Source organism: Papaver somniferum, chromosome 4 (assembly GCF_003573695.1).
Source record: "Papaver somniferum cultivar HN1 chromosome 4, ASM357369v1, whole genome shotgun sequence".
NCBI classification, from domain to species: Eukaryota; Viridiplantae; Streptophyta; class Magnoliopsida; order Ranunculales; family Papaveraceae; genus Papaver; species Papaver somniferum.
In genome coordinates, this window is record NC_039361.1 from 156151770 (window position 1) to 156164279 (window position 12510).

The window sequence follows — 12510 nt, forward strand, 5'->3', positions numbered from 1 at the left end:
GCTGGCGAACTGTAAACGGTAGCCAATTTCAAATGACAATAATGATCCTAATCATACAAGGCAGCCTGTTTCCCTGGCTCCCAGTGCCCAAGGTCAATCGTTCGTCTTGCACCAGGGGTTACCACCTTCTGTATCTTGAACTCAATGAGGCAACCCACGCTATTTATTTATCTATTTATCATGGCAGTTTGAAATGTAGCGACTTCTGGGATGCGGTATCGGTGCCCAAAAAATAGACATGAGCTAGAAAGCTCAATATCTCTCTTATATATGTGTCATGTCACTGCGGCTTCCGCAGTTTTTCAGTGCCTGTATGCAAGTTTGTCACCATTGAGATCAAACCAAATGAACTGTTTCCACATCAATAAATACAAGAGCCGAGCACACAGAAACAAGCACGGCATAATGGAGGGTACTAATTTAAAGCCTGGAAAAGGAGTCATATCATAGTCGGTATTAACCTGGCTCAGTGAAGAGAGTTTTTCCATTCCTTATGATTTCTGTTTAACATCAAGTGTATAATATCAAGAAAGTATCGGGTTTCACTTGCTTCATTTTCTTTCCCGTCTTCCATCGCAAATCTCTACTATAACCAGTTATCCCTAGTCCTCCCTGTTTGCAAAATGGAATCATTTTTTGCTTTCTCTAATATCATTACCCAAGTGTCATCGCTTCTCTGTCTCCTGTTTTTGTTTGAAAACGAAAATAAACGATTGAAAATATCAATAACCCAAATGTAGGAGAGTTGAATTACTCAAACAAATATTTGAGAAAAACGAAACAACAAAAAAAGGTATACATCTATTTTAATGAAGACAATCCAAATTTCTGAAAGCTTTTCATGTTCATCTTCTTTATCTATCTCCTTACTCTCAAGTATCTCTCAAATGAGAGATGCAGCAACTTCCCCATTCGCTTTATCATCTGTAATAAATAATGAAGCAAAGCTGACTAGTTATCCAGATAAAAAAGAAGGGTCCCATTGGAATGGGTTGGAATTGAAGAGATACATATGCAGTCAGTTCAGCTATCTGATACTGCAGTTCTGACTTAGTCCAAAGGACTTTGCCGGTTTTGCCGTAAAACAGCTTTACAACTCAGAAGAGACAAACTTCAATCAAGGAATTCAACGACAAGATAAGATGCAGGTCAGCAATATGCAAAAGATATTACCATGTTTGACACCGTCCTGAATGTCGAGAATAGCAACTACTCCTTCGTATAAGTTCAGATGACACCGCCTTGCCAAATGCAAGAGCAACATGAGGCCTCCAGATTGCATTTCCTGCATAACGAATGCCATATATGTCAGTTGGACGACAAAATTAGTCACATGACCAATCGATCTCAGCATGTACAGCAACCATATGTTCAGTTACTTTCTATGACTTTGTTTGCTAACAACAAAAGGGAAGGAAATTTAATGAAGATGAAAGCAAGACGGAACGAACACCTAACAAAGTCTATAGTAGGGGGAATCATGATGCAGATACTGCCATAATTCAAATAGCAATCTACCACAGACGAGCAGATCATTACTCATTCAAAGCTATGCAGCAAACGAACTTTAAGTCAAATTTTACCGGAGAAGCTCCATAATCTCGAGAAACAACTTCAGACTAACGAAACCAAAATAATAAGCGTAGATAATCCAGAATGTACAAACTGCCATGTATCACATATAGATAGATAACCGAAGTGCTCCACAGTGCATAATAAGAAAAGTAAGTTAAAGTTCTCAGTGACCGATGCAATTCTCCGTCTTTAAACACCTAGCTGGCTACTATCATCTGTGAAAACTAGAGGCTTAGAGCTAACCACGCCATGGCAAAACAAATCATTCAATTATCAAAACCACTAGATCATTAAGGGAACAAAGACGATAAGGCAAACAAAACCACGGAAACCATCAATAAAAACTACAAATCATTTACCTCCCAAGGAACCACGGCATTATTCACATAAGCTAATTCTGGGGTTAGTCATAACACGTGAGTCCTGAAGACAGATTATCCTTTTTACTTTTAAGTAAGTGTTGCATCAATATTGCCTGCCTTGTAACTTTCTGAAATCAGTTATGTCGTATCTCTCGTCTTTCTTGTGCTTCCGACAACTACTCCAGTTGCTTCTTGATATCATTTTAGCTTCTTCTTTCTCACAATATTTTGCTCCTTCTGTGCCTCATCTTTCAGCCGCTTTAATTATTTTCCCTGCACAACAGTAAGCACATAAGTCAGCATAGAATTGTTGAAATCATAGCCTTGAGCACGTATTGAGAGTTTCCACTTCAAGCACAGAAACTGTACAGATCGAAAACGGAAACAGTGTGCATTCCTAACACCGTTTCTTGACCCCCACCCCCCACATGCATGCTGCGTAGACCTACCGAAAGCCCTTGTAGCGAGAAAAAATTAAAGCAGAATGCATTAGCCTCCCTTTGGTTACAATTCTCATATGAACCAGAATGCATAGATATGTGAATTCTAACTCATTGAGCTTAGCATAACTATATCCAAATATTATCTAAGAAAATAAAATTAACAAACCAAAGTGATTTGATGTGCATTGCAAAACTTATTACTTCCCAAGAGAATAACCCAATCAGGCTGTAATGTACGAGCAGATAAATGAAAGCAATAAAATTGAAACTCAGTCTAAAATAGCACATAAAAAGGGTTGTCAATCTCAGAATCAATAAATTCAATAAGGAAATTTTCTAAAAGGAGATTCAATTATTATGCATCTGAACGAGATACCAGAACCAGAGAGAACACCCAACATAGAGAAGAGGTGATTCATTAACGATGCTTAATGGGGCTTTAGGGTTTCAAAATGATTCATTTCATCTTATCAGATCAATAGAAACTTTCAGGATTGAAAATAAACATCAACTAAATTTTTTTCATTTGATTAGATCTGGAAACTACAAACCCACATTTCCTTAGCTAGCCATAGAAATCCCCCAAAACATTTACAAAATCAGCTAAGAAATTGAAAGACAGAAAGACCTTGTTAATCTCCTCCTCTAAGCACGTTCACCTCTGATCCTACGAGCAAGTTGAATATCCTTGGGCATAATTGTAACCCTCTTAGCATGAATTGCACAGAGATTAGTGTCTTCGAATAGTCCAACAAGGTAAGCTTCAGCTGCTTCTTGAAGGGCTGCAACTGCTGAACTCTGGAACCTCAGATCAGTTTTGAAATCCTGAGCAATCTCACGAACCAGACGCTGAAATGGAAGTTTACGGATCAAAAGCTCGGTACTCTTCTGGTACTTTCTGATTTCACGAAGAGCGACAGTTCCTGGCCTGAATCTATGGGGTTTCTTCACTCCTCCGGTTGCCGGTGCAGATTTCCGAGCAGCTTTTGTTGCTAATTGCTTCCTTGGTGCCTTTCCTCCGGTGGATTTCCTAGCGGTTTGCTTAGTACGAGCCATTGCTATAAGAAATTGGGATTAAAAATGAATTCAGGGTTCAGGGAGAGAGAGAGAATTTGATTTGTGAATTGCGAGTAGAAATGAGAAAATTGGGCTTGGTGTTTATAGTGAGAACAACGATCCGTGGTGGAATTAGTAATCAATTTTGGCCGTTGATTATTAAATTATCGACGGTTGTTATTACTTTAAGATGTTTCATTTGGATCGTGAATATTGTTATCGACAAGTGTGAATGATAGAGTAAAAGGTCCCATACTTTATCAACGGTGGTAATTCATTTATTGTGATGTTATCGACGGGTATTATTACTTTGAAATGCTCCATTCGGATCGCAAATATTGCTATCAACGGCTGTGAATGATACAAGCACGAGTCGATTAAAGTTTATCAACCGTGTTAATTCATCTAAGAGGTATGACACGGATCACATTCTAGCTAGCGCGCTAACTTTTGGTTTTGCTCTGCATTCAAAAAAGAAAGAAGTGAAAATCAACCCGGCTTGACCGGGATATACCCAGATTAATTGGGGTATATCCAATTTAAATTCATCCAAACCAAGTGTATTAAGGGGTTCTAAAAGGTGTTGAAAGACCATATTGCCCCCAAAAAAAAATAATGTCGGCTAAAATTAAATCCAAAAAGAAATTCAAAATTTTTTCCAATACTCTTCTTAACTATGAAATCAAACAAAAAAAATCAAAATAAATAAATAAAAAATCAAGAAATTTTTTTTGAACCATACGGGTTTTGAGATTGGGTACAAAACATACCCAACCTCAAATCATGTATGATTCAAATATTTTATCAAAAGTCGGCATGGTTTTTTTTGTCGAACTTGCCGACTAGATCTTCCTTGGTTGAATATCGTGCCGACTTTTCATCTCTGAAATTTGCATTTACAGGGTCGGCACGGTATTCATCCTTATACTATAGTCGGCAGGTTATGAAATTAAAACTTCGTCGACTAATCATGCATTTGTAACACCTTTCTCTGTATATAAAAAATCCAGGGTCGACAAAGTATTTTTTGTTGATCTTGCCGACTATAAGGTAGCCGGCAAGGTAAAATATCAATAAGATGCCGACTAGTGAAACATTTACAACAGTCTCCTGTGTGTCAAAAATAATAAAGTCGGCATGTTATTCATCCGTAGACCCTGCCGGCTGGATATAGTCGGCATGTTATTCATCCGTAGACCTTGACGACCAAATATAGTCGGCATGTTCTTCATTCGTCGACCCTGCCGACTTTTCATAGTTTCAAAACTGGAAGTGTTGATTTCTTCTTTAATTTTGAGTATGGTTTCATAAATTAGCTTTGCAATCCCCTTTTTAGAAGTGTTTGAGTAGTATGTTTTCATTTCCCTTACAAAAAAAAATTCTCGAAACAAATTTTTTTCATCAAAAATCTTCCCATATGAGATCAATCAAAAACAATATTTCATAACTTAAATTCATAAGTTTTAATCTACTTCATTAATTCTTCTAAACTCAATTAATTAACCTAATCAGATTTTTTAGTGTTAATTGAACAAGGGTATATCAACCATTTAGAAAATACATGGTTAAGAGGTGGATTGGTTTTACTTCAAAATGATCTTATTTTGTCTCATTTGGTATACCCCAATTAATTTGGGTATAAGACAATCACACCAGAAAAATTAATTTGTATCAAAAAAAAAGTATAATATTTGGGTGGTTAAATCCTATGTGATTGGTGTTTGGCCTTATGGGTGATGGCCAGATTCACCCTTATCGTTTCAACGATGTTGTATCTTGATGTAGTTAAAAAAAAATTCTAAAACTAAATACTTTTTTTAATAATTTCTTTGTGATTTTAAGTATTCACTAGAGGGTAACCTGTGTTACGCACCGGGAATGATGGGATCATCCAATTTAGTGTGGCGGGGCTTCGTCCTGCGCCTGTGGTCAAATGTACTAGATTATTTTTTTTTGAGCAATATTTGATTAGTTGATTTTTTAAGGAATAGGAAATTCTGATTCCCTTGAGGTACTTGTTTTACAGGCATATATTAAGATAAACCAATGAAATGATTCATGGGCTTTTTAATAAAGTGGCCATACTTTTGTAATGTATTTCATAAAATGGCCGTCTTTTTTTAATGGTCGTTTTTAGTGTTGAATTCTGCTTGCTTCATAATTAGGTTTTCAATTTGTAAGTTAATCGAAGTGTCATTTCCTTTTAGAAATCTCTTTACTCCTGAATCATGACACAAAGTCTTGAACAAACCTAAAATCCTCACCAGTACCCATCAGTTCAAACTAGAAAGAAGCATCACATATCTTTCGAGAAACATTAAAGGAATACACGTAGAAAGAAAAGAGGCAAAGGAATCGTGATCATTAGGGTGAGCACCTCGTACTCTGAAGAACATTTCACTCCGGAAATAAAGCAGCCTCTCAATCGCTACCCAGTTAGATGGATGGCAACATTTTACTAATTGGAGCAGCCAGGTTCATGATCAATCTTTGATTTCCATTATTGCATCCTTCATCGTTTTAGGGTTACATACAATCATCATGGAGGGTCACGAAAAGGCACATCATCACATATTAATGATCGCGTTCTTTTAGACTGTACGACTTGATGGAACGGAGAGATTCTATTGCAACCCTACTGGAAATGCTACAACCAAGGTTCCCAAGATATTATAAAAAGAAAATCAAAATCAATCATCCAAAAAAAACCATCATTCACAAAACTACTGAGTATAAAAAGAGATGTCTACAAACTATGGAAAGTGTTCAACAATGAATAAAAGCAACAAAGGGAAGTCTAGTCATTGGAGGGATCGACAGTATCTTCACCGGAGATGTTATTGGAAGCTTCTTCAATGCCTTCATCACGATTTCCAAGAGAAATATTGAGTGTGGTTGTTAGACCCACGCTTTTTCAAACTTTGTCAGACGTCCTTCTCGTGTCATGCTTTATATGAATCTTATTAGATTCTTGCAATTATGGATGAGATGTCCATTTGTTTCCTGATAAGAGAAGTAAGATTTTCCTTTTCCATTTGACCTCAACTTCTTTGGTGGTAAGATTTTCCATTTCCTAATGGCTTATCTTTCATGTGCTGAAGTATTACCTCAGGTGTGGCATTCATCTTTAAGAAGTTCTTTGACTCTTTTTTTTTCTCGAAGTATGCCCAGCTGAGTGTACTTTATGGTATGAGCTAGGAAAATCCAAATTATTTTTCTCTTCCGAAGAACTTCCAAGCTATGGTATAAATTTCATTCAAGGACTCAAGAAAGTCACAGGTGAAAGAGTTTTAAATTTCTCCTTGAAGAAGAGCATTTTTAAATAATTTGCATAAAACTTTCTCATGCACTTTATCGACTAGGGCATCTGCGGCCTTAAATCATCTTAGAAACTCGATGAAACTTTCATCACTCCCTTGACTAATTTTGTGAGAGTATTTCTGAATAAACAATGATTTTAACTCCTCGAATGTTTTGATTGAATTTAATGGGAGGCATCTAAACCATGTCAAAGCGTCTTATTGTAGACTTCTTGGAAAAAGTCTTTCCATTATCCAGGTGTTGTCTAGATATAAATCCATCATTTTCTCGAGATGAAATATATGTTCATTTAGGTTTGAATCTCCCTTGAAACCTCTTAAATTCGACATGGTAATTTTTAATCATGGAAATCCTTTGATAATGGACTTTCCTTGAAAAATATATATACATTTATATGTTAGTTCTGCTTTAGATTTGCTAACCATCAATTTTATCCTTTTCTCTTGAGCTTTCATCATTTTGTCAATCCTTGAATCTATGGATTCATGGACCAAGTCGCCTGTGATTGCTGGTGAGGGTTCAGAAATGATGTATCTCGAATTTTGAGTTGATTAACTAGCTAACTGTAATTTCTGAGCTATTGCCTCGGATCCCTTTGTGGTTGACTTGGCAATTGGTTCAGCATATATGGACGAGCGGGTAGAGGTGGTATGTTTATATGTAAGTCAGGTTGTTCCAGTTGCACGTTATGTTGTTGTACAACCGGTGTCGTAATATGCTGAGCTGGGGGAGGTGTCAGTTGATTTACTTTTCAGCTAGGTTACTGATCGACTTCAGTAGGCCTTGAAGCATGTCACCTGAGATTTGTACAATAGGGGTTGTTGTAAGAGCTGGTGGTCTTGGTGGCCTCCTGTGTTTCTCAGGTGTTACAGCTGGACCTATTAGAACAACCTGGGTTGACCACTTTCCATAACTTTTGAAGTTGTGATTGTTGGCGGGATAACTTTTGTTGCTGGTGTAGATGTTGATTATGTTTCCATCTTGTATTGGTGTGCTTGAGGTTGTCAAGCTCGTAACTGGCACTTCAAGTATGCTTACACTTGGGTGATCTACCATCGGTGTGGTATGTGTTGTCGCAACGGTGAGGTTACACCAGTTTCGGTGGTAACCGTCTTTGTTAGCGTTCCATAACTTCACAATCACAAATGAGGTAAAATGATTATATGTGAATTAGGGGTTTACAGTCAAGATTAAAATCATTGACTAGATCTGACTTTCGAAAGATCGCCGCCTTTCATTTTAGCGATAATTTTTTTGAGTCGGTTTGTTTCATGATTTGGTAATTATCGATTAAGTATTGCTAAATTATTACGCAGTAGAGTTATTAACATAGATAAACTACTAAAATTTATGATTAGCAAGCTAATTAGCATATCGTCTTTTTTTTTGATAGAAAGATCTCGAAATTTAAGTGGATCTAGCATTTATATTGACTGAAATTAGAAACTATCATGTGTCTCATGATTATTCTATTCAGAAGAGTTTATCATTAAAGATTTTGCTGGTGAAAACCTAACGATAATTGAATTATGTAGCTTAAATGACTTGTAAACATGCGATTCTAGATCAAAAACGTAAATGTAGGTAAATCATACATTATCATCATGCTATAGTCATATTTAAGTTTCTGCGTCTTAAGATGCTTATTCATCAATATAATTGTATTTCTACTTCATCAAAATATACGTATTATCTTGATTTGAGATTTATGCTCTTAAAAGATCATGAATCAAGTAAATTTTTGAACAAAAAAACATTAGAAATCTAGAGATTCTAGATCTAGAGTTGAAAATCTCTTTTATGATATTTTTTTTTATTATTGATCGATAGATCTGATCATGGCGAATACTTTTTTGAGATTAAAATCTTCAAAATCAACAGTTAAAGTTCAATCCCATTCAGAATCATCATATTATGGACTAATAAACACACATATCATCTATATTTGAGCATATGATGCTTATTCATGCAATTTGTCAAGTAATAATACGTAATCATGTATCCAAGTTATATTTGTGATTTACATTATGTGTATAATCATGAAGTTATAAAAAGTTAATCGGTGCCAATAAAGATACGTCTTTCTAGCTACAACACATACATTCACAATATCTGATCTTTGTCCTCAGTCTTAGGATGCGATCTTGATTATCACTTTGTTCTTTGATATCCGATCACGTTTCCGGTGATGTGAAGTTAGGGTTTCATGATTATCTTCTAAGTTGGTTGTGGTTTGATAGCGGTTTATAAGAGAATCAGAGAGAGTAGTGAGAACTGTCTGAAGTCTATTTTCTATTATCAGAATGAACTTGTTTACATCATCAGCCTTTATGACTATTTATACATGATATGAGCACGACAATTACATGTAGATGACTTAACATGTGACAGTTTGGACTTTATAGTTTCTCGCATTTTGCTTATACCGACCTGGGATAGCTTTTCAGGCCTCCCTTCAACTGACAACATTGAGAATCTTCTTAGCTTCACACCTGGACTCATGTGTTTCGTGCCTAACTCAATGTCTATTTTTTGTTCGGTCGTTTATAGATCAATCCTTGGACATCTGGTTCAGGTCTTCGACGTCTGACCTTGAGTCTTATTTCATGTCTTTGTTGTATTACTCTTCAGCTATCAGTTCTTGGGTAAATGCTATATTTTATCATCTACAAAGTAAGTTTATCTTCTCAACATATATTTATTATGTAGGCACGTGAGAAGTTAATTTGCCTTGGATAACAAATAATATTATGCACCCGTGTATTTATTGATATAAGCTCTGCACACCAAAAGATTAGCCCAAAAATAATAGTTAAGTTTTCGTGAACCGTCAAGCAATCATGGAGGTCAAAAATCCCAAAGACTAAATCAGTTTTTGACCTGCCCAAAATAATTTGTGAACAAGCCTCCGAGTTCTGAAACTTTTCATATTCATAAGTTCTCGAACTGTCGAAAGCAATTCGTGTACTAAAGAACTCAAAAATGTCCATGTATATCTCAAAGTCAACCAGCCCGCTAACTGACTAAATCAGTTCGTATACATGAGTTAATAAAAAATTTAACTCATTAAATACATTATTTATTTGCACACTGACCAAATCAGTTAGTGAAATGAACATAAATATAACTTGATGTCTCATATGATATTCTTACGCCATTGCGATATGTTGAACAATAAGTTGTTCTCAATCTATAATGCGATAAGTTCTTTAATACCTTTATTGCTCAAATTTATAATTCAATATTTATCAAGTACTAAATTTCTTATTTGCAATAATCACCATAATACTAAAGTCATATTACATTGTCTAGGAGGATATAATGGTTGAAAATATGAGTAAATGGGATAGTCAGTCTTCATATATATACCAGAAAAATCCCAGGACCTAGTCCAGATTGAATACCAAACTGTATTAAGCCGCTACAGACACTAGACTACTACCAATTAACTTCATAATAGAATGTAGTTGAGCCCCAAAAGGTATCACACCGATTAAGGTACAGTCGCGCTCTTTATGCCTCTTGAATCCCAGCAGGACTCCGCGCAATTGATTTCCTCAGATGGCGTCACACCAACTAAGAGTTGCTCAACTCAATTGAAGACTTTAAACCAAATATGCCTCTCAAAGATTAAGCATATATGTTTATTTCGTTTTACAATCAAATAACTTGATCAAAGGTGTGGAAGTCGATAGAAATAGACAAAGTCTAGCTAACCTCAAAATCCGGGTTTATGCAACCCGAAGTGCATCTTAAATTATTATTCACCTCATAAGTATAAAACTTGTGGAAGCAACAAAGTTTCAGCCGAAGAGAACTTTGATGATTTCTATCTGTCTTGATCGATAGAGAAATATTTACAAACAACCAAGATCAGGATACTCAAGTTATCAAGGAAAGATAACTGGACCTGGCTTCACGAATCCTTATGAAGACTTTGTAGTCGCTAAACCCTAAAAGTGTTAGGAAGAGGACGACTCTAAATACAATTAGGACACACCAAAAAGTAGTATCGGGATTCAAATATCCCAGTTGCTTGAAGTTACCCTTTTATATACATTCAAAGCATAGGTTGCTTTAGGTTTAAGCTAGGGTTTGTCGATTTTATTCTCAGATCGAATGATGTCAAGAAATTTCTGGTAAAAGTGCAGGATGAAGAAATGAAGTGGATTTGAGATTTGGGAATTTGGGTTTTTCCGAGAGACTGAAATAGATCGATGTGCTGAGTGAATGGATAAGAAGAGAAGATGGCGATAGGTGTCCGAGTGAATGAAAGGAGATAGAGAAATTTCCTTTTACAATTTTTTTCTCATAGAAAATTCTGCCTTTCACAGTGGGTTTTGAAATCCATAGGAAAGCCTTGGTTTTTACGGAAATACCCACTCATAAAACGATTATGTAAGAAACAAGTTTTCCTTTTTCTTTTAAAAACCATTGGGTCTCACAGACTATATAATTACCCTGGGTCGAGGAAGTCATTTTTCCAAATTCCAAGAAGTGGTTAAAGTCTCATTCTCCACTATTGTGTGTTCTCGACATTACACGCAAACTATCCATATTTACAATACGAATGTTCTATCTAAGTTTCGTATATTCTGAGATGAGCTTTTTCTGGTATCCAATCATGACTTTTGGCTTTTTTATCGTCTTGAATTGACCATCGATAAGCTGATTCAATTGCAACCGGAGGTTATAAATCTCAATCTTAGAGTCGTTTTACCATGAGTTAGATCCCTAAAGGAATCCACAGTCCAGGAGTTATGTTTATTCCTTAAAGCAATCCTTTTCAGCATTCTTTCATGGCAACAACTTTCCTCTATCGAGTCATCTTCATCAAGAACAATGGTTTTATGAGGTCTTTTTGAGCTTTCCATACTTCAAAGGTAACAAACTAGAACTCGACCAAATATTCTTTTAACCAAAGGTTTATGAATAATAAGAATTATTTACCTCATTTTATAAGGAAACCCTAGGGTTTATCTCCTCTAAATTAGGATTCGTCAACCAATTACGGTCCGAAACAAGAGGAGATTACGGGTTGACAACTAAACAAAGACAATTTACGTCTTATAATAACAACATATTCTCATCACAATAAACTTAGTGTATCACCACAGATTAGAGCACATATACGGATAATGTTGTGGAATGAATTAAACTAATTGAACAAAATCTGCCAATTACTTAATCCTTTTTCTGAAGAGATGTTGATAGAAACAGTCAATCAAGAGTCCAACTTGAGTAATCTCGATATAAAAGAAATCTTTGATATAATTAAATTCCTTGTAACTCTCAAGTTAGTTCCAAGAACTCATCCTTTGAGGTTAATCAACATATTGAGACAGAGTCTCATCACTAGTATCAGAAGGTGATGCATCGAGATTAGCTTTCTTGTGACGTTGTCTTTGTTTTCTTTCCTTTTTTCTATTACGTTTTCTGTGAGCGATTGATCTAATTTCATTTGAAGCAAGGGAGTTTGAAAATTCCTATTTACTTGTACGTTTAAGAAGGGTTTCCTCGAGAGGCAAGACCGGACCTTTTGAGATTCGTTTCAGAGTGTCAGAATCACTTGGATCCCAGTTGCTGAACTTAGGTATTCGAGGAGTACTTCCATTATCAGTAGAACAATTGATATTTATAGTGTTATTAAACACTTTATTATGAAAGTGATTGTACTTACGAAACTTTGGTGAGGAATCACCCTGATTATTCCTTCCATAAGTTTCCTACTTTTTTTGCAAAAATATAACCTA

The 12510-nt window shown here is 35.7% G+C and overlaps 1 protein-coding gene and 1 long non-coding RNA gene across 3 annotated transcripts; both read right to left on the minus strand.

Moving 5' to 3' along the window:
- Positions 1-48: 48 nt before the first annotated feature.
- On the minus strand, positions 49-2372 carry LOC113271681. Of its 2 annotated transcripts, XR_003322273.1 has the most exons (5): positions 1935-2372; positions 1174-1285; positions 800-924; positions 462-683; positions 49-309 (listed from the first exon to the last, which is right to left on the minus strand). It is a non-coding gene; the product is annotated as an uncharacterized LOC113271681 (long non-coding RNA). The 2 variants fall into 2 exon arrangements; XR_003322272.1 differs by having other exon boundaries at positions 49-683; positions 1935-2369.
- A 502-nt stretch (positions 2373-2874) lies between these two features.
- On the minus strand, positions 2875-3502 carry LOC113271680 (histone H3.2). Its single transcript, XM_026521580.1, has one exon. It carries the CDS (start codon positions 3434-3436, stop codon positions 3026-3028), a length of 411 nt encoding a protein of 136 aa, XP_026377365.1. The 5' UTR covers positions 3437-3502; the 3' UTR covers positions 2875-3025.
- Between the last annotated feature and the right edge of the window lie 9008 nt (positions 3503-12510).

Excerpts from the sequence above, each read along its gene's own strand:
- LOC113271680 (XM_026521580.1), bottom strand. The coding sequence starts at position 3,436 with ATGGCTCGTACTAAGCAAACCGCTAGGAAATCCACCGGAGGAAAGGCA.